A 23,089-nucleotide genomic window follows, 5' to 3' on the forward strand; every position below is an offset into this window, starting at 1 on the left:
CACAAGCCATATGCAATTCTTTATTTCTTAAACAATGATAGCTTTGCGTAAAGCCGTATAAAGTATCATTGTCTCGGACACAATGAAAACCGGAACGATAACACAATTCTATATTAGACGCAAGTATCGCGATCGATTTAATTGAACTACGTAACTCTGCAGTCCACTTATTTGACAAAGGCGTCAGTCAAGGACCGCCGGTGTCTTGGCGGCGAGACCCAGTGCAGGCCGGCCCTCGAAGCAAGACACACGCTTGAACGAACCAACTCGTACTAAACCACGTGCGTGATCCTGTGTTTCGAATTCATTTATGTAGAGCTGAGAGAAACAAACCATTTTTGAAATTGATTTTTCGATCGAGTCGAATTGAATCGATAATTCAGGTTTAAGTCGCAAGTGTGTTGGGAGTGTTTCAATATTGCTGCTACATTTTAGTGCATTTTTGGATTGTGAATATTTGATGTAAGTATCGATATTGAATATTTAATTGATGGTATCTGCACCTGCTACTTGTTGAAATCTGTTTTTTTCTTCTTCTATGAAATACGACATCATGTGATATCCAAAAGCATTACTAATTAATTTCATGCTTGTAAGCTGTGTAAATATTAAATGCCATCATTGATGTTTAATTTGTAACTAATGATACCTAAAGTTATAAATCAGACTGCGAAAATTATGTTGTTGTTTATAAGAAGCCAGATGCTCCTTATTTAGTTTCACGCAATAAACTAACTGTACAATATATAGAGGTTAAAGGGTAATCACTAATCAGGTGAACTATTATAATAGATAATTTTGAAAAAAAATCTTGTTTTAGTTCTAATGACGTGACTTTTGGGGTAAACTGTTTGAATTAAGCAAAATCATGGATAGTCATCCAAATTCATAGTCATCTAAATATGTAAATCTTAACATATATTGTAACAGCAGCAATAGCACATCTTCAATCTGTCGCTCTTGGATAGAGATGTAAGCACTGTTGATTAACAAATTTTTAACTGTTTCTCTTATCTTATCGATGGACAAGTATCAATAGAAAGAAACGAGAATAGCACCTGCAAGTGTGCTTTATATGCTACCATCAAACCTATGGCATTGAACATAAATTTCCAATTGTTAGTCTGAAACGTAGATAGCAGACCCCCAACTAAAGGTATATTCTTATCAAACTTGAATCATAAGGCACAGGGAAAATATGTCATTTTTAGGGTTCCGTAGTCAACTAGGAACCCTTATAGTTTCGCCATGTCTGTCTGTCCGTCCGTCCGTCCGTCCGCGGATAATCTCAGTAACCGTTAGCACTATAAAGCTTAAATTTGGTACCAATATGTATATGAATCACGCCAACAAAGTGCAAAAATAAAAAATGGAAAAAAATGTTTTATTATTATAACCCCAACGTGTGATATATTGTTGGATAGGTATTTAAAAATCAATAAGGGTTTACTAAGATCGTTTTTTGATAATATTAATATTTTCGGAAATAATCGCTCCTAAAGGAAAAAAAAGTGCGTCCCCCTCCCCCTCTAACTTTTGAACCATATGTTTAAAAAATATGAAAAAAATCACAAAAGTAGAACTTTATAAAGACTTTCTAGGAAAATTGTTTTGAACTTGATAGGTTTAGTAGTTTTTGAGAAAAATACGGAAAACTACGGAACTCTACACTGAGCGTGGCCCGACACGCTCTTGGCCGGTTTTTTTCACACAATACAATCGCTACTTTCAAGTATTCCTTTATTACATAGCTATGTGCGGAATATAGCCTATTACAGCTTAAAGCTCATTTTAGCGTAAAGTGTTTTTAGCATAAAGCTCAAACGCAAAGGCTAGACAACGCAATGTCGATCGTAAGTAGTTTGTGTAAGTTTTGCAGGCCTCAACATAGGATCAAGTTTCTATAGCTTTCGCAACCCTGACCGTGGGCCCGATTTCGTCGGCCGTTCATTACTAACATTAAATTATGTAATCGTATAATCGTGGTCTAAACCTCTATGATAGTTATTATAACACTCTCACTTATATGTGCGCTACTTAAATTATAAGTATAACTTCGGTCAAAGTATGGACCAAAGCGTAGCGCGGTTTTAAGTAAAGCGACTGAAATTATATGAAGTTAAAATTCATTCTAGATTTCTGTGTTACATTTAGGGCCAGTTGCATCAACCACATTTGACAGACACATCATCGTCAAGCAGTAGACGTCTATGGAACTTCCCATACAATACAATTTAACAAACGCTTTAACGGTGACAGGCGGTTTGATGCAACCGGCCCTTAAAATATATATTTTCTCCAACATGGTATGAAATATTGATGTTATGTGCCTTATAATTGGCAGCGAAGTATGACGTTGCAGGTGCGGCTAGGACGATTGATAGATAATGGAATTTCATACAAACCTTGCAGGCCAAGGCCGGCAAAGTCTTCTTTTTTAATTTCCAAACACAGATAATTGTGACATAACATCCAGGTATTTAGCCAATTAAAAAAAAAACTATAAGGGGCTTTATAGACGTGCCGACTGCAACTGGTACGGGCCCTAGACAATATTTGATTTTGGGTGCGTTTTCGTACAAAAAAAATTTTTTTCGTTTTTTTTGAATTTTTTTTAACTTTTTGTTTTTTTATAAGCGTATACGGGGAATCAAAGGGAAACGAAAATTCGATTATTTTTGCGCTACGACGCACCTTTTAGGAGATACAGCCATCCAAAGTTACTATTTTCAGTAGACTTTATTTATTTCATGCCATGTTTGAGAAAAGCACTATACATACCTCGGCGGGAAATGGGGTTGCCCGGCCCTTTGTCCCGGCCTCTGTAGTAATGTACTATTATTACCTAAATGATTCATGATCGGTTAGTATTAATTTATACATAAGTACGATCAAGTCTACTCGCATTGGGCTCACTAGCCACTTGCGGAAGTGCCACAATCTAATGGACGCTGCTTAACCCATCATATTATTGATCATTATTTTTAAAATCGGGACTTAATCGCGTATAACTACATATTAAACTGCTTAACCCAGGACATATTCCCCGTGGTCTCGGAGAAGATCTTTCGAGAGGCCATTGATGATGAGTTATACGATTAAGTCCCGATTTTAAAAATAATGATGGACGACGGCGGGAGGCGCGGCGACGGCGTTGTCCCCGTGGTCTCGGAGAAGACTTAACGTCCTTGAAACGTTGGAGGTCAGTTTAATATGTAGTTATACGCGATTAAGTCCCGATTTTAAAAATAATGATGTGTAATAATCGTGAAAGTTTAAATCATATTATTGATGTTCGAGGCCGTTGATGATGATGACGATCAAGGTTAGTAACGTACAAAAAGACCCCGAAAGGGCCCCGCAGATTTTTTTTAGCGTACAAGTCACGCAATAAATAGTTATAATACCATGATAATAAATTATACTATAGGTAAGTACATATATAAAAGTTGTAAATAACCTAACCACAAATACAAAATTTTGAAAAAAACGCCGACATAGAGTGGACCGATTTTCATAAAACATGACATGACTAATTCAACATTCAAACAAAAAAAACTAAATCTAAATCGGTTCATCCGTTCGGGAGCTACGATGCCACAGACAGAGAGACACGTCAAACTTATAACACCCCATCGTTTTTGCGTCGGGGGTAAAAAATAATCAAATAAATCTGTTGTTAGTGTCTAATTATCGCGCTTCAAGCCAGGCACACGACACAAAAAAATTCACGGTAACAGAACATCTTAAATCATGTTTTATTTACGTGCTTACATAAGTTACATAGATGATTTGCTCGTGTTGCAGTGTTTATACATATTAATGATAATGTGCCACGCCACCGTTTAAAGTGCTTAGTGTATTTATCTGGTATTATGCTCTTAACCACTACACTAACTTAAGTCGACATGCGAACAAACATTAGGTAGGCATAGGTAATGTTCCAGAAGAATTAGTATTCGTCGAAAGCTGCAATGCAATATTTTCATAAATGTCTAACAGCACATTTATTTTTTCTTTTATTGGAGATAGGAGAAGCATGTGACCACAATCACATGATGATAAGTACCGATGATTTTACTTAATATCTAGTAAATAGGCACTAACGTAGAAATAGAATTAGATCGTGTCATTCAGATTGGTCAAGTCAAACCTGTAGTATACTCTGTCAAACAAGTCTGTCAGTAAATAAGAACAAAGAAAACTATAGGTATCCTTTTCTCTAGCACCCTAAAGAAAAGGATGCATATAGTTTTCTTTGTTCTTATTTACTGACAGATTTATTTGACAGAGTATAGTAGTATGGCAATACAAGCCAAAATACGCGCAATCAACGCCATTGTAAGTGAACCAATCTATACATAGTAGTAATAAATACGTGTGAGTTGTACCTTTTAACATCAGCCATTAATTTGCTATGATTAAAAACAACGCAAAAGCGAATTGAGCGGCCGATTAAAATAAGCAGCCAATGGGTGGAACTCGACCTTGTATCAATTTCAACTGCTTGTTTATAACATTTGTCAATAGATCTATGACCCCAGTTACGAATTTGTTAGAATATTCAAGCATTACTTTGTTCTCTACTCTAAGGTAGAAACTAGAGAGTATTGTCTCGCATTCACTTATGTTAAATATATATTATGTTAATCATAAAAATTTGACTATTAGTGACCGGGGTATAGTGTGTTAACCTTTTTATTCTCTGCCGATATCTCGATATTTCGACGCAGTTATATGCATTATGCTTTCATGATCATGATCGTCACGAGTAACTTAATAGGTATAATGTCATAAACATTATGTTAAATAGGAGCTCAACATTATGATTTTAGTGCACTTTTAAATGAAAATAGGTTAGCTGATCGCTGGGAAAATCAGCTCCTCAAGTCCTAATCGCCTTTGCTTACAAATACTTAGGTTTACGGATTTAGAACTCTTAGGCTCAACTAAAAGTGACTACAGCATTCAACAATAGTGAAGGCAGTTAGTACGACAGTCAGTAGTAGTATGGTATGTACGACAAACTACATTGTAAGAAATCTTTTGCTAATTATGCGATAATTATCTATATATAAATATAACACACGAACAAGAAATAAATAAAACTGTAAAATTAAAGTGTTACAACGCCCATAAGAGCGACAAGGGTTCATTGCGTTGACCTCGGCAACAGCTGCAGTGCCCTAAATCTAGGACAAACGGCAAAGCGATAATTTACTCCATCAGACAAGGTTCTAAAATAATTAACCCAACCAAGAAAGCTAAAGAATGAATATGAGACATTTCCTATTTTGAATCCAGTTCAAATATTTTAAACTAGAGTCAGGTCAAAATAATTTGGCATCGATTTTGATATCCTCTGCGTCTTCAGACGATACAGGAGCGAAAATATGGAAAGGAGCCTCCTTTAAATAAGGGAATTTTAGTTAAATATAGTAATGTTATTAACTAGATTTATCACACCTTTTTTTGCGCCATAATGAAAAAGGCCGTTTTTGGGAATTTTTGATTGGCTCTAGCGTCTTTAAAAATAGAAACATCAAAAAAAACAAAACGGTCCGACACAGATAAAAATGATAAAAAATGAAAATGAAAATGAAAAAGTTTATTAGGTTAATATAAGGGGGTTACACAACGAGGTTGGGATTTTCTTTTAAGCAAAATTTGCTTGTGACAGAAAACCCCGCTCTTCCAGAAAGAGAGGGTATAAACCAAAAAAATTGTGTTTCTGTTTTTACATATACATAGAATTAAATTAAATTTAAAACTAAACTTAAACTAAATACTTCTTTTACAATTAAAAGTAGTACTAGCTGAGACAAAATGATGTTATGAGGACTAACTACAGAGTTTATCTTACTTAACAGTTTCTTAATATTAATCTGATTATTTTTTAACTAATACCTACATATGAGATTGTGTGTGTGTGTGTGTGTGTCTGTGTGCGTGCGCGCGTGCGTGTGTATGTGGGTGTATGTGTATGTGTGTGTGTGTGTGTGTGTGTGTTTGTGTGTATATATATATATATATATATATAATAATCATAATTTATAATTATATTTTTCTGAAACAGGTACTATTACTGAGGAAGATGGTTATAAATTTAATACAGGTGTACTTATAGATATGTAGCTGACCTTAATTATATTGAGTACGTAAGTAACGCTTCAATGTTTTCGTAACTTAGGGTTTTTATCCAATCTAAGATTGCGATTTTACATTCAAATAGGTGTAGTGGATATATATTAATTATTTTATTTATTGTATTATATAGATGGACAGATTGTGAGGCAAATTGTCTTTGAGCAAATTTTGATTTAGTTGGAGGCCTAGGGGCCACAGTGTTTCGCCTCCTACGTCCTGCAATAACTGGGTCATAATAATAAGTAATCTGTGTTGAAAAAAATTGCCCTATCTTCAAAAACCAGGGAGGAAATAGTCGAGAGCGTTTGTATGGATGGAGAATTGACCCCTCCTGTATCGTCTAAAGTAAACGTCTGAGTTTCATCGAAGTTTGACGTTAAAAATTACATTTGTACCAGGGAGTCAAAATCATTGCCAACTTATTTTGGACTGACTTGACTACGAAAACAGCGCATGTCAAAGGTGGCATTATTGGCTTCTCCAAAATTGATTGAGTCAAATGCGTTGGAGTCAGCAGCCAACACATTTGCCCCCTGTAACTCGATTTTGGCATTACATTACAAACCCTCTTTGCAAATGATACCACGTTGTTTTTTGAATGCAAAGGTCTAAAATAATTTGCCCTTGATCATTGCTGAGATTAATACACCGCCGACCGTAGGACGGCATTCAGCACGTTATAGTCTGAGATCATTTATGACAAAGTCAGGTAGAAATTCATATGCATGCAAAATGCATGCGTAAGCGTAATACTCGGAACCATGCAGTTAAATGCATGCTATCAAGCATAACTATCAACTCAATCACTGTGCATTTGAAGTTATAATTTTATAGACGTACCTAATGGTTACATTTTGTAAGATTATTTAATTATTTCCGGGAGTCCATTCCCGAACATTATTTTTATGTCAGGAAATAAATACATAAACGACTAGCTAGATGTCTTTAGTAGAGTTTAGGGATGACAAACATCTCTATTCTTTTATCAATGAACACTATATCAGTCCCTATTTAAGTATTATACCAACATATATTCGTGTTCTTTTTACCTAAAAATAATAAATTAAAAAAAAAACTACAAAATACTAATTACTATTTTTATTTTGTCTTTGCCCTTCCCCTTTGTTTGCTTTTATTTTTTTAATTGTTTGTTTTACCTGTGACATGTTTTATACGGGCAAAAAATCAACTGCGATATATTATCTTCATATTTTTATTTGTAATTACTTATATTTCACAAACAACAATGCGAAAAAGGTTAACAAACTGAATCGAAGGACTTAAAGTATATTCCATACGTAAAGAGTATAATAAAATAACAAAATAATTATGTATGTAAGAATATGTCCAAAAAACAACTTAGGTACACTATTGTCCCGGATTTGTAAGTTCACATTTTTGACACATTTGTTTTGAAGTATGTTGCGATGTGGCTAAGACTTATCGTTTGCCAAATCTAACGATTAATTTCGAATTGGTTGAATCGATTAGGCCCTATGTACAAGGAGGCGCTTAAACAAATATACGATTTCTGTCAACTTACTGAAATGTCATTTGAATCGAAATGACAGACTGCCACAGCACTAGTTTAAAAATCACCTGCCAAAATTACAGTTAAATCAACCTATCTCAAAAACTATAAGAGATACTTTGATCAAACCAAAAATCGTTGAAAGAGTTAATTAGCATGCATCACCTCTATTTTTTTTAGAATTTTATACCCCGTAGTTATAAAAATAGAGGGGGGGGACATACTTTTTACGACTTTGAGAGCTGATATCTCAAAAACCGTTCACTTTAAGAAAAATGTTTTTTAGAAAACTTTATATCATTTTAAAAGACCTTTCCATTGATACCCCACACGGGTATGTACATCGAAAAAAAATTTTCATCCCTCAGTTACATGTATGGGGGCCCCACCCCCAATTCTTTTTTTTACTATTTAGTGTCATAATTTTGTAGCGGTTCATACAACACATATTCCCATCAAATTTCATCACTGTCGTACTTATAGTTTCCGAGTAAATCGGCTGTGACAGACGGACAGACGGACAGACGGACAGACGGACAGACGGACATGACGAAACTATAAGGGTTAAAAATGAATGATAAATAACATAATAAGTAAATCCTGCGTGATAAATTAATATCGTAAAATACTCACTAACGAAGATCCGCAAAAATGTAACATGTGCTAGATTATGTTTAAAGTAAACGAAATATTGTTTTTAAGTACTTGATTTTATAAAATATTATTACAGGATTTTATTTAAAATTTCATTAGGTTGCGCGAGTTTACGTATTGTGGACACTGTCATGTGTCAAAAAGAGGTTCTTACAAATCTGGGACAATAAGTAGTACACTAAAGACAATGTAGATCCTATAGCATGTAGTCTATTGAGCTAAAAATGGACACGGGCCTAGTACATATTAATACATTAATCGCTACACAATTATAATTGTAAAAGTAACGTTTATCCTTTCAAAAACTGCTACATTTAGTATAGAGCAAGGCCGATGTATAGAGAGTTTGATTTCTAAAGCAGAAACTTTGATATTTTTTTTATCTAACACAGATGAAGCCGCAAGCAGAAACTACAGCTATTAGAGTAAATAAATAATAAATATTATGGGACATTCTTACACAGATTGACTGAGGCCCACGGTAAGCTCAAGAAGGCTTGTGTTGTGGGTACTCAGACAACGATATATATATAAAATATAAATACTTATATACATAGAAAACATATATAGAAAAGGATGTAGCACATAGAGTAAATGTGGGTTGGCAAAAGTGGCGATCGTTGACCGGAGTCCTATGCGACGCTCACATGCCGGTTCGTACCAAAGGAAAAGTCTACAGGATGGCGGTAAGACCAGCGCTACTCTACGGATCGGAATGTTGGCCTGTGAACGTAGATAACGTGCAGAAACTTCACACGACGGAGATGAAGATGCTTAGATGGTCGGGAGGAGTCACGCGACTAGACAGAGTCCGAAACGAGTACGTTCGTGGCAGCTTTAAGGTGGCTCCAATACCCGAAAAGCTTACAGAAAACCGTCTAAGGTGGTTTGGGCACGTGATGCGTAGGGATGATGAGTATGTCGTCAAAAGAGCTCTCGACCTGCCGGAGAAAAAGAGAGGCAGAGGACGCCCTCCGTCAACATGGTGGACCAGCATGGCCAAGCTCCTTAAAACCAATAATTTACCTGACCCGACAACCCTCGACAGAATGTCGTGGCGCACAGTAATTAGGAGAGCCGACCCCACTTAAAGTGGGAAAGAGCAAGGAAGAAGAAGAAGAAGAAGATATACATAGAAAACATCCATGACTCTGGAACAAATATCTGTGCTCATCGCACAAATAAATGCCCTTACCGGGATTCGAACCCGGGACCGCGGCGTAGCAGGCAGGGTCACTACCGACTGCGCCAGACCGGTCGTCGGTAGAGTATCGGTATTATGTTATGGACATGTTGTTAGGTAAACAAGGTAAATTCCGAAGCTTCTGCACTCCTCGGTGTGCCCATTAAATGCTAGGAGTGGTCAACTTGGATGCTCAATGAGCTGGTTGTGCAAATGTGAAGTCAGTTGATGCAACCATTTCGGTATCGTCTTAGGACGACCCGTTCTGCTGTTGTCACTTTCGTCAGTAACATTTGTCGTTTTTCTTATTTCAACTCATTCATATTTCATCCAATCCCATTTGGTCTTATTCTCAGTTCCACTCTTACTACGACTGCATAGATTAAACAGCGAAAATGCAAAAAAATAACGACGAATATCAAATGGGCCGAAATTAGAAAAAGAAAAACAACTCATATGATCAAATAATACTGATGAATGTGACGAAAGCAGAATGGGACGGATTTTAGAACTTGATGGACGAATGGGTAAATCCAGTGGGTAATGGGTAAATCCCTTCCAGTGGGTCTATCATGCTTGCAATTTTATCACTTATCAACGTGGATAAGACACCTGTCACTCTCATACTGACATACTTGCCAGAACGTGACGAATGCTTTATCCACGAAGATTAGTGATAAAATTGCAAGCATCATAGGCCTATATACAGATTCCAAATAGAGCCGATTAGGAACTAAATAGTAACTATATAGCTTTTGGTTGTACCTAACGATACATGGTACGGGGTATACTGTGTAAAGTGTATAATATTACACACCTCATTAAGATTGATAATAATTATGGTCATTATAAATTTGGCTGGATTTGTGATTCAACGGCATGTTTTATTCAACACAAATTTCTCAGTCATAGGACAATGACATCATTAACATATGTCAATTAATTTTAATACGTAGGCGGAACTATACAACGCAGCAACTGCCTAAGTACCTAGTGTAAAATTAACGCGTAGGGATTTTTTAAACAATAGAAAATGTCATTGTAGCTCAAAACGCAATGAACAAATGAATATTAAAACGACAATGTCCATTATATTAGGAATTCAGATGACAATAAAATATTGGATAAAAAAACATGGACCTGATCTGATGATGGAAGCAAGAGATGGGCATGGAAACTCCGTGATAAAAAAACGCAAACTAAATGTGTTTATGATCGTTTGAAATGTCTCTACTTCTTAGTTGTAACTGTAAATGGTAAAGTCAGCGATAAAATTTTGTACTAATATGAAATGTTTGCCAAAAACTTATTCCGATGGACGTGATCGTCGATTGTCTTTATAGCCTGTGAGTACAGTGGCAGATATGAATGTAGAATAAATTTGAAAATTGGAGTCCTCAATAGACGCCAAGCGTATAAAGTTTACTCTCCTACCCAGGTCGAAGTAACATTTTATATTAATATGTGTTTCGTCAAGCAATACGAAGAGTAACTTTACAACCACAACGTTTTACTTAACTTTGACAAGACAAGCATTATACCAATCGCTCAGCTTAGGTTATGGACTTCAACCGATTATCTTGCCACAGTCCAAAGAGCTACCGACTTACAGGAATATAGCCTGTATTAGATGGACTTAAGGCTTTAGACTAGGCGAGTTTAAAAATACAGGTTCGCTTCTTGAGTGGGCAAGAAATGGGAGTTTGTGCAAAACATGTTTCTGTATGTGCTCATGTCGGTACACCTTTAAAATGTTAAAGTAAGACTTAAAATTCCTTTTGGTCTTTGGTCATAAGTGTCATAACAAAAATGCTGGGTTTTGCCCAATGCTCTGACCATTATCTCACCACTACTTTGTCTATATTGATGACTGTATGTACATATGTGTATGTATAGCTATCGTAAACGCTACTCACGGATTCTAAAGTAACTAAAAACCGACCAAATAGCTAATGTTAGAATGACTCACGTCAATTTACATTCGATGCTTTGCTTGTATGTCAGATACCATGATCATGGAAAACCACTTTTTTACCATACAGATACCATTGGTTGATAGCTTTGATAGTTCACGTGCATTACGCATTCTATTTACAAAAATATTGGCATTGGTACTGGGTGGGTACGCTGGTGAAAACTATTCTAACAATATTTTTTTTACTGTTAATATTGATAAACGATACCAAAACCAATCCAATTTTACTGAATAGATATTATGGCTTGAGCAATACATAGGTACATTTACAAAGCAAAATATTGAATCAGCATCTAACTACTTAGTAAACAAGTACTAAAATTACCGACTGAAGAACAAACAAATAAAGTGTTAGCCATTTGAGGTTCAACTACATTTGAAGGAAGGTCGTAAAATCTAGGGCGTCTACGCCTTACAAAGTGCCTGGGTAATTACAGGCCAGGTATTGTGGTCAAACCATGGTCAAACGGAGCTTATTTTGAAAAACAATAAGCTGGAAGCATTAACCCCTCGTATGCGCCACTATTCTATCCATCCATTGAAATAGTGATTTAAAACAATAGATTAAAATTCCCACGCACGAATCCGTGTCTAAGCATACGAGCGGTTAAGACTGAGAATTAAGAAGGTAATTATTTGATTAGTTGTGATCATTGCTCAATATTGTGTATAGAGTATAAATATAGAGAATTACTGTCAAAGTAATACAATGTATAGCCACAGTGCATAGACTGTCATCTTTCCGTCTGCCGAGAATCAACCAAAGGTGTACCACCACCTAGACGATGATCGTACGTTTTTCTTGATGGTTCTTTAATACGAAGTCATACATACATACATACAATCACGCCTGTGTCCCATGAAGGGGTAGGCAGAGCACATGAAACTACTCAGGTTTCAGTGCCACTCACGAAGTCATATGATATGTTTTTGCCGATTTTGGATGTCTTTATAAGGCTTACATTTTTAAGTTTAAACAGAATGTACCTACCTAAACTAACCATTTCAATTTTAATTTGAGTTTAAAGTGCAACAATGCAATCAAGTACTAACTAATATTGAGCAAAAGAAAAGATTACACAAAACAATAGAAATAGTACATTATCCACTAATTATAACTGAATAGAGCTAATTTAACTACAAAGTGCGTTTAGCAACAATGCAACTTTTAACTTTAGAATTGCAACACGATTTGGTCCAACTGCGTTCGCACAAACAGTTATTGTTGACTGTTAGTCAACTTCTGCTAATCTTTCATAAGTTATCGGTAACTGCGTAAATTTTAATACAAAAAAAAGAAACATTTGAGCTCAACGATCGGTACCTAAAGGTACCTATTGGGATTGACAATTTTATTATGATGGCTCTTGGCTTCGGCACGCCTCGCCTCCCAAAAGTCCGGGACCCAATGGAGAAAAGGAGTATTGTAAAAATCCTAACCTAAGATTTAAAATGAATAAAGGTGTAGGTAGTGATTACGAATGTTCTAAGGTTAGGAAAAGAGCGTAAACCAATCTTAAAGGCCGGCAACGCACCTCCAACACTTCTGGTGTTTCGGGTGTCCATGGGCGGCAGTGATCGCCTACCATGAGGCGACCTGTCTGCTCGTTTGCCTCCTATCCCATAAAAAAATATCTACGAGTATGAATTCGCTCCTTGGATGACTATACGACTGCCTCTAGTGGGTGTGGGACATATATCAGCATTTGACAGTTGGCAGCTGTCAAGTAATGTGAAGATGTCTTCCCACGAAAGTTCATATTTTAACATTTTTAACCAAACCTTGCGTTGGAGACACTGGTTTTCCTCCCACCATGTTCCTTCACAATCAATAGCAATGTAACTTTATTACTAAAACGCAGTTCCCACCAAATCACACAGAAGGAACCAATTTATTTTATATATCTCCAAACTGTATTATGGCGATGGATCTGGCCTAGTACACTAGTAATCCTGCCTCCCCTGGTTCCTGATTCGTATCCCGGCAAATGCATTTATTTATGTGATGAATAGAAATATAGGTATAAATATGTATATTTATCGTCGCCTAGTAGGTTAGGTGGATCTGTGTAAGGTGTGCTCTTAATATTCATATAAATTCTGTATTTCTTTTAGGCACCTAACTACCTCATTAAAACTGCTGTTCAAACAGATTATACTGTATTTTTTTGTAATCGCGGAAATTTTTGGCTTATTAAGACAGTATCGAATTCAGCTTTATCAAACACATTAAGACATTTCAGTATTGCCGTGTCGCCATGCCATAACCATTTAGATTACGATATTCAATCATCGTACTATACCTACGTAACATACCACTCACAATACTCTTAATCTTGGTTACTTAGCACAGTATTTGCTTATTTTCTGTTAATGCCGAACCAAGGTCGCCTACACCTTTCGCCTTTCGTGGTGAACTTGTATTAAGTTTTTTACACTATGCGTAAATAAAATTTACAGATTGAGTCCATAGAGGAAACTATTAAAATTAGAGCAAAGGAATGAAAACTATTCGGCTGTTCTGTAACACTCAAACAACCTGCGTTTGTAACTTACTTGATAATAATGATAATAGTCTGAAATTAGTTCAGTTTTCATTTTTGTTGACCTAATCTATTTCCCCTTACAACAACCTTTTGTCTTACAACGGCGTTTAACTAGGTATAAAATCCAAAGTAGTTACTCGAAAATGTATACAAATCTACCTTTTGTGGTAAAATTGTGCATAGGTTTTTTGAAGCAAATAAAATATATGTCAAATAATATTTACAGACGCATTCCACAACCGCATCGTTCAGCAAGGACAGAGCTAGTCAAAAACTACTGCATGTTATGTTGACCGGCCGAGCATATACATGAGGCAGCCCAAGTCAAGCTATTGCAAGAATGCAGCGCGTGCTAGCCCTGACGGCGGTCTTGGCCTTCAGTGAGACTGGTATGTACACATTTTAGACCTTTAAACACGCGTGTAATGTCCGGAACATAGCCGTAGCGAGTGGCGCTTCAAAATACTTCAATAATGCAAAACTGATGATACACAGAAACACTTATGCCTTAGGTACTAATGTTTACGCTAGTTTAATGAAGTCATTTATTCTTCTAACATATTATAAAATTCTTGCAACTTAGTTTCAAAAGTTAGTTTGCCTAAGAACACCGCTAAACAAATCGTATAAAATCAGCGAGAACAGTGCTACTGGCGCTATAATTGCTGCCAGTCTATAGCCAGGATAAGGATCTCGATAACTGTAACATAGAGCTGTGAACACCCGGCCGGTCTCCACGCACTGGCTGCCAGCTTCGCCGCTCTCATAAATCGGTTCACCAGTATCACATCTAGCATTGGATTCTTCGTGAAACGAATACCTTGTCACCAGCCTAGCTACCGCTCCTATGGTCCCGTTTTCATAATCCCCCTCGTAAGATCTTAGTTTTCCCTCTAACTTGTTACGCAAAAATGATACACCCCAAGGTGTAAAACTTCGGAAAACATATTCCGGAATGAACGACTTCCTCCAATGTTTAGGAGTTGACAGATTTGTTAAATTCATCTGAATCCCTAATTTCGCCAAAAACTCCAAACTTGTGACATCGTAATTAGAGGCTTCTTCAAAGTGTTCTGTTACGTCGCTGTAAGGTATTATGCCGCAGAAGAACTTAGTTCTCAAGTAAAATGTTGCTCCAGGGGAAAAATTGCACACAACTCTAATGTCACCATTGCTTCTTATTCCGTAAGCACAGCCCATTTTATCAGTATTCGCCCATAGTATCTGCGCAGTACGGAAGGTCCACTGAGTAATATGTCCACAGTCCACGTCCCGCTTTTCTAGTTTTTCACCAGCATTTAAAAACCAGGCGTGAAGACATCCGACTAATACTGACACGAAACATTCCTTACGCGGTACACTGCAAATTTAATATATCGATGCTAAGAAGTTCATAAAATGTAGAGCATATATTTACAAATGAAAAATATTAAGAAATTGTAAATATTTACCAGTCGTCGTCGTTTGCTCCTTTACAACAGTATTTCAAACACTTCTTGCACTCCAATTGTGTCACCAGCTTGTCTTTTAACGAAGAACAAGGAGCGGGGCCAGGAAGACATTGTCGAAGCCATCTATCGGAAATCTTTGCTAAATCCACGTCGTACATGACTTGTTGCATATTAGCAGCAGTAGGCAAGTGAGAATAAACTTCTGCCGTGCCCATTGCAACACGGTTTCTCATAGTATTTATGGTGTTTAGTACTACTACTTGATCGTACACAGTGAGTTTCTTGACTTGGTAATTTTTATCACATATTCTAGATATGGAGTTATTTGGAAAAGTGCACAGAGTGTGATCACCGTAACAAGGTCCTTGATCGCACCATTTGCTGGCAGAATCGTCACTGCGCCTACGGGGAATAAATTTAACTTCGGTCTCCGGTTCAAGTGATATGCCATCAAGAGTTCCACCTTTTAAAACAAATACATCAGAGTACTTAGCTCTAGTCTTAAATCTACCAAACATTATAGGTAACTCCCAGCAGGGATACTCTTCGGGAACATACCAGATATTGTCCGTTTTATCGGAGTCAGCATAAAGTTTATTTAACTTTCGTTGATATTTCTTTACTTTAAGCCTCGAAACAGCTGGTACTATATGGTACAGGTCAGTTTTTCGTATTTTTCCAGGAGGTGTTTGACCTTGGAGTAATGTTTTCGATGCGTTAGTAATATTCATATTTTCTTCTTTCGATGTAATTGTTACTGCATAGTCAGAAGTGTCGGTGTCTAAGTCTTCTGGGTCGTTGTCATCATCGGCGTAAGAGTATTCATATTGATCAAATATGTTAGTAAGAGGAAATTGGACGGGGCGACTGGGGGTCTCCTGGTAACTATAGTTGTCATACTCTGATGGTTCTAGTGGTTCTTCGTTTGAACTTGATGAGTTTACATCAGTATTTTCTTCAGGTTGACTTAAAGTAGTCATCATTTTAATTTCACCGTCATCGGTAGGCACTTTCGGGTCATTAGCAATTCTGCGAGATTCGGTAAAGTCATCCTTCTCGTCGTTAGAGCGCTCCTTATTATCATCAATGTAATAATCAAGATCTACATTGTGACAGGAACGAAAGATAAAAATTATACATAATGTTACGACTTTGGCATTCATATTTGACGAAAAATTAATGTCATGACCACCTTGATAACAGACACTTTTGCCTGGTCGTGTTGAAACCATTACGATACTTATTTTTCAATATAATATGGTTTGTGCGGCATGACAATATCTTATATATCAAACCGGTATTTTAAATATACATTAAAGAGCACATAACCCCCACAATGCTTAGAATGACTGTTTCACATTGATATGTAGTCAGGTCTGTGACCGATTACTGTTCATAATGTAATGCTAATGATATTTCCATGAGTCATATTTGATCACTTGAAACTAGCTATTTATACAGATGTTATAATGAGAATAACGTATGAGTCAAACGCAGAACTAAAATCAGGGAAATTAATTTTTCGTTCATAGTTCCATCAACATTCTATGGTCCAAGTTTCAGGTATGGATGTGTGCAATTGTTCATTGCATATTATTTGTAATTAAGAAGTTAAACAAAACAGAACATGTTGTTATTTTTATGTGATTAATATTAGTAATACTTAAAACAAGCGTTTTTCAAAAACATTGAAACATCACCCGGTCATATCGGTCAAAATAATAATACATAAAGAATATATAAAATAAAATTTTCCTATAAACACCAAAAGGTATAACAATGGAAGTACCTATACTTGCCTAATGAATATGTAATTACAATACATCGATTCATTAAATTGATAGGTACAAAGTTACAAACTTTACAAAGTCACGAAAGTCAACACTCATAAGTTAATGCAATTAATAAATATTTAATGTACAACTATGCAAAAAAAAAAACACTAATTGTTGTAGGTGGAATATAAGGTCACATGGCCTTACTAGTAGGTACCATGGCTACACAACAATGTGAGTTCCTTTGAGAACCATCTTGTATACGGTTCGTCTCGTAACGGACATCGCGATCGGGGTCAAGATCAGCTGCACGCAAATTTAACAAAAACAAAACGCATGGCTGACATAAACGACCAACACTTGTTCATTATATGTCGATTACGTCAAGTATCTAAAATGCAGTAAGGTCAGCGGCACTTAACCGTGAAATCTTGAACCAAACCTGAAAGGCGTATAAATTATGTGTTCAGAGATGTCTTAAGACGTTTTTGTTTCTGTTCAGTATGAGTCACGCATGCTTCGATGAGTGTGATGCTCCGGCGTGAGTTTTTTTAACATATTTGTTAATTATAAGTCGGTAGTGTACATAAAACACTTTCTAACTTTCAGTTTCATTTCATTGAACAACATGAGGTTACGGAATCATGGATTACATAGATAGGCGTCAATGAATTAATGATTGTATGCTAGATACTTATAGTGGGTTAAATGATTACATAAGTAGGTAATAGCTATGAGTATTGAATTGGCAGATTTCAATTTGTGTAATTCATTGGTTTCACGAATTAAAATATTTGATCAAGTAGGTACTGTAGCATCACTTATTAAATAAAAAAAAAATAGGTTAAACAGTATTGTGTTTGTCATAAACGCTTTTGTGAATTTTCGTAAACCAAAAATATATACTGAAAAAAGGTGTATGGCATTGTATTATATTTCGCCAATAATTAATATAACATTATTTGAACAGAAAGGCCCATCTTAAAGGCCGGCGACGCACCTCCAACACTTTTGGTGTTTCGGGTGTCCATGGGCGGCAGTAATTGCTTACCATCAGGCGACCTGTCTGCTCGTTTGCCTCCTATCCCATAAAAAAAACATTACTTTTAAATAGTAATTTAAAAGTAATCCTTTTAAACAGTAATTTAAAAGTAATCCTTTTAAACAGTAATTTAAAATTATTGCAACTGTTTAGTTTTATAAAAATGTTACTGGATGTTGATTCTAAATTTTACAATTCTGGCTGCCACGTGACAGACTTAGCCTAGCGTGGAGCCACAGGATATTGATACCACTGTTTTTCAAAATATTTCCTTTGCAATAAACTATTCTTATTCCTACATTTACGTTTGTTTAGTTTATGGATTGTTTTCGTAACTACCTAAATAAATAAAAACATTTTTTTTCGTTTCCAGTGTCCGCCCTCCAATGTTACCAATGCCTAATCAACCCGCCGCCGGGCCACAACTACACCTCCACGTCGCGGCTCTGCGTCAACTTCGACCACTCCGACAAGTTCGTCGTGGACTGCCCCTACTCCACCATGTGTATGAAGCAAGACTTCCATCTGGACATTCAGAATGGAGGTGAGCAGCAATATATTTCTAAATGCAGTTGTCAGCTCTCCATCTCCTATCCTAATCGGGCTGGATATTAAGAGTTGCGAGGTGCGGAGTGTAAAGCCTGATTTAGACGGCGTGCGAACTCGTATGCGATTTTAGTTACTTTGCGGGCTGTTGAAATTACATACAATTCAGCACAGCCATCAAATACCGCAATGTAATAAAACTTGTATGCGAGTTCTCGTACCGTCTAAATGGACCCTAAGGGTCGACTAGGTGCATGTAACTCTGGAGATGCAAGCGTCTATAGCCTAGCTGATTAGTGATTACCATCAGGATGGTCATATACTCGTACTTCTTTGCTACCGTCGTAGTATAAAGCAATTATGTTAGGTTAGGTGATTCGAACAATGCTTAAACGCCACATCTGGATTTAAAATAAGTGATGAATTCCACTACGTTGCCGACATTCGACCAACATCGACAAAATCGTCGCCATCTACTCTGTACGATGTGCAAGCAATAATGCATTTGCAGATTAGAGATGACATAAAATAACATACTTATTTCGTTTGATTACAACTACATGCATCACTTTTTAGCAAATTTTTGAACGCCCTACACTGTTTAGTAGTAGTCAAGTAGTTGTAGTAGTTTCCGACGCAACGTTGCACTGCACATAAAGCAAGGCCTCTTATACCTCTATTGGACACACAAGAATGGCAGTGAACCTCAATAAAATTGCACAGTCGCCATCAGATACACCGAAGCAGCCAAAGCTCAGGAATGTCGAAATACGCACTCTAACGTCTTGGCAATAGTAGCGTGTTCCGATATATCTGAGAGCTACGGCAGCTCCGATAAATTTGATGACGACTTCACTGGCAATACAATGGTATTGCAATCTGCAATATAATTTTGCGTTTGAGATAACAAAAGACATATAATTTTATAGCAAATGTGATGGGAATAACCTACTTGAAGTTGTTATTGTCTTATGTCAAAATTAGTTTAGACAACATGACGTAAGATCGGCAGTGAATTTACCTATCAAGTACTACAATTATCACCAGAACAAGGTAACAAGATGAGTCATTTATTATTCAGGTGTTTCTGTGTAGTTCAATGTGAGTTCTAGATATGGTCACCTTATGGTATCTGTTATTGAACGGACGGTACCTAAACGAGATTTAATTTGATTGTCTCGATTCGTTTGAACTAACTATTTATTACTTATGTCGTAAAAATGTCAGCAAATCAAGCTGATGAAGTACATAAACCCCAAAATGGTAGGCATGCTCATTTGATTTATCTCCAAGTCTATAGAGTTTTAAGTACAAATTAATAAAATAAATGCTGTATGTTCCAGTTAGAATAAACGGCGTGCTGCGAGACTGCGCACCGCAGACCAACAAGTATCAAGACTACGAGAACGGGCGCTGGTCTCCCAAGATTGAGATCATGGAGCCCTACAAGGAGGGCTGCTTAGAAGTGGACGATAAGGGCGAGAGGACGCCTTCCACAAGGTAACTAGACAACCTTGAACTACAAATTGCGGGCTGTTGAGTGAGTTACATACAATTTTGCACAGCCATCAAATACCGCAATGTAATAAAACTCGTATGCGAGTACTCGTACCGTCTAAATGAGCCCTAAAGCAAAACTAGCAAAGGCCCCGCGGCCGCGGGCTATTACATTGAGACTGTACATTTTTAGATCAAATTATAAAAGGCCAATAACCATCAGGTTTAGAAAATTTTGCAGATGTGTAGTTGGGCCCAGAACTTGTTCTTTTCGAAAAATCGGATTTAACGACCTCTTTATTTAACGTGGAGTGCAGTGAAGATGACAATTGCCTACGACAAACTTACGCTGTTTCTCTTCCATTTTAGTATTATAGAGAGACAGAAAGCGTTTCGTCGTTGAAGCGCAAATGATCGTCATCTTAAGCTGATGCCTGCCAGGAAACTATAATTATTATCCGAGTTTATTTCCAGAAATCCACAAATTTGTGAAATGGCAATGCAGGTTTTCCTAGTTCAAAAGTTATGAATAAGACTGACCCATTTTAAGAAAACAACTTATGCAGGTACCTATACGATATTTTACTTTTTTGCAGTCTAACGTAATGTTCTTCTCATTACAGATACTGTTACTGTCGTGGTGACTTCTGCAACACGTCAAACACGAACCACGAGGGCTACACAGACATCATGGGTGTCATACTCGTATTCAACCTCATGAAATACATTAACAGTATTAGGTAGTGAGGCAGAAACAACCTTTTAAATGTTTCATGTCTGTGATCTTATGAACTGTAAATAGATTGTAGCTAGATGACAGTTATGAATTGATGACAATGGTGTAATATGCTGTGGTGCAAATACTTTCTGTATATTTAAACTAGGACCAAACTTGATCGTATTGATAAACACAATTACGAAATATGATATTGATAGCTAATTCTAATTAGAGAAAAGGAGTAAAAAAAGTTAAATTATGCAAGAAATAATGTTTTAGGTAGGTATTTAATATTTGATGGACGGATTTGTGTATTTTAGGTGTAGGTTTAATTATAATTAGTTTCAAGGAGGATTCACATCATGTACGAGGTGCCCAATTTATTTTCCAGTGTTTTTGTGTGATTTTTTGATGGGCTACTACTATAATATACAAGCCAGTAGTAGCCCATCCTTAAGCAAAATAATGTCATTTTTTCTGTGACTTCAACAACACAAACAATTATTGATCATAACTTTTGGTTTCGCAGAAGCATACTTACTTAATTAAAAAAAGCGCCATAATATCAATAAGCGATTATTTGGTTATTGATAGTAATTAGGTTATTTTCATTAGAACTGATGTTTTTCGATATTGTGCTTGTTTGCTTATCAAGTGCCAGAGGCACTTTGATCTAATAGTGTGCCAAATATTATCTATTATTAAAATGTGTGATACTGTATAATAATAATAATTTATGCTTTTCAGTTTTATGTAAATATGTAAAATAATATTTTTATTTAGGAATGCAATAATTATAATGCAACGTTTATTTTCTATTTCTGGTAAATTATCGTTTTCTAATTTAAAAATGCGAATAAATTTCAAGATGTATGAATCATGGTAAATGGTTGACCGTCCACACAACCAGTACCAAACCAAACCAATAAAGAAATGTCAAAAAAAGATCTTTTGTTTAATTTGCCTTTTGAAAATCGGAACAGTCATGTTATCACAGAATACCTACTATCAGTATTCTCTATCTAAAGAAGTTTTCCTCACAAAGCAGTTCTAGGTCCTACAATAAGTAATAACACAGTTACACTTGCACCACCGAAAAAGGATGGTTAACCCGAGGCTGACTCACCATTTTATATGGATTTTGACAGTTGACAGCCCACTAACCTCCAGTTAATCGGGTGATGCAAATGGCCCTTAAGAATTAAAAATGTAAATTTAATATCTGGTAATTTTATTATTAAATATATCGGTTTGAAACCACTCGTAACGTATGTTTTGCCTGTACTAAAACGGTAGGCATTATCATAATTCATAATGCCCGACTCTATAGTCGAACCAAACTCTAATAAAGACAGGAATATTGGGTGCTGTGTGTTGGGTAATGTGTGTATTAAGCAGAACACTAACTAACACTTACAAGAAGGCAGACAAGCGATAAGCTATAGTAAACATAATTTTAAAATTCAAAAGAACTACATAATATGTGTATACTGTATATTTAAATCGTGGATCATTTCGGGAATACAAAAAGATAATGAAAAACAAACTGCTTATTTGAGTAATTGACACATGATTGACACGATTTTTTAGAGGAAGTGTCATCGCAGCATATTTCGGGTGATCATTATGTTAAAACATTTGAATAAACTATTCGTAATTCCGCGAAAATTCTGCTATTGGTTATCTTACTACCTACCTATATGTATACAAGTAATATTACTAAGCTATAGGTAGTCATATAACGGGTGCCCGGTAATTAATGGACAACTTTTAAAAATTTTAGGGTGGTATTAAAATTTTAAAGTGTGAAAATCTCGAAAACCAGGCGACTTTTACTAAACCTTAAAGTCGATTTTCTAGACCAGTATAAGGTGCCCTCTTGGTGGTTAAAAGGTTGTCCATTAATCACCGGGCACCCTGTACATGACTGCTTTGTTTTTTAGTAACATTTACATTTAGATGGCATATAGCGCTTCTTTAATGGGATTATTTAAAGCATTATAAAGCTACGATTGACACAAGAA

General features: G+C 36.2%; 3 protein-coding genes across 3 annotated transcripts in view; 1 reads left to right on the plus strand and 2 right to left on the minus strand.

Annotated features, from left to right (window-relative positions):
• The window catches only part of LOC125236742 (rabankyrin-5), a 65,728-nt gene that overhangs the window by 24,060 nt on the left and 18,579 nt on the right, over positions 1-23,089 (minus strand).
• On the plus strand, positions 198-22,012 carry LOC125236263. Its single transcript, XM_048142974.1, has 5 exons — positions 198-462; positions 14,263-14,425; positions 18,678-18,848; positions 20,194-20,350; positions 20,971-22,012. The coding sequence occupies exons 2-5, from the start codon at positions 14,377-14,379 to the stop codon at positions 21,089-21,091; spliced, it is 498 nt and encodes a 165-aa protein (XP_047998931.1). The 5' UTR covers positions 198-462; positions 14,263-14,376; the 3' UTR covers positions 21,092-22,012.
• On the minus strand, positions 14,578-16,367 carry LOC125236262. The gene is made up of 2 exons (XM_048142973.1): positions 15,488-16,367; positions 14,578-15,396 (listed from the first exon to the last, which is right to left on the minus strand). The coding sequence occupies exons 1-2, from the start codon at positions 16,216-16,218 to the stop codon at positions 14,622-14,624; spliced, it is 1,506 nt and encodes a 501-aa protein (XP_047998930.1). The 5' UTR covers positions 16,219-16,367; the 3' UTR covers positions 14,578-14,621.

The sequence above is a fragment of the Leguminivora glycinivorella genome, chromosome 19, assembly GCF_023078275.1.
Source record: "Leguminivora glycinivorella isolate SPB_JAAS2020 chromosome 19, LegGlyc_1.1, whole genome shotgun sequence".
Lineage (NCBI taxonomy): Eukaryota > Metazoa > Arthropoda > Insecta > Lepidoptera > Tortricidae > Leguminivora > Leguminivora glycinivorella.

Coding starts and splice junctions, on each gene's coding strand:
- LOC125236263 (XM_048142974.1), top strand. CDS start 14,377: ATGCAGCGCGTGCTAGCCCTGACGGCGGTCTTGGCCTTCAGTGAGACT. Junction 18,849..20,193: donor TCTGGACATTCAGAATGGAG/GTGAGCAGCAAT, acceptor TGTATGTTCCAG/TTAGAATAAACGGCGTGCTG. Junction 20,351..20,970: donor GAGAGGACGCCTTCCACAAG/GTAACTAGACAA, acceptor TTCTCATTACAG/ATACTGTTACTGTCGTGGTG.
- LOC125236262 (XM_048142973.1), bottom strand. CDS start 16,218: ATGAATATTACTAACGCATCGAAAACATTACTCCAAGGTCAAACACCT. Junction 15,397..15,487: donor GGAGCAAACGACGACGACTG/GTAAATATTTAC, acceptor TTAAATTTGCAG/TGTACCGCGTAAGGAATGTT.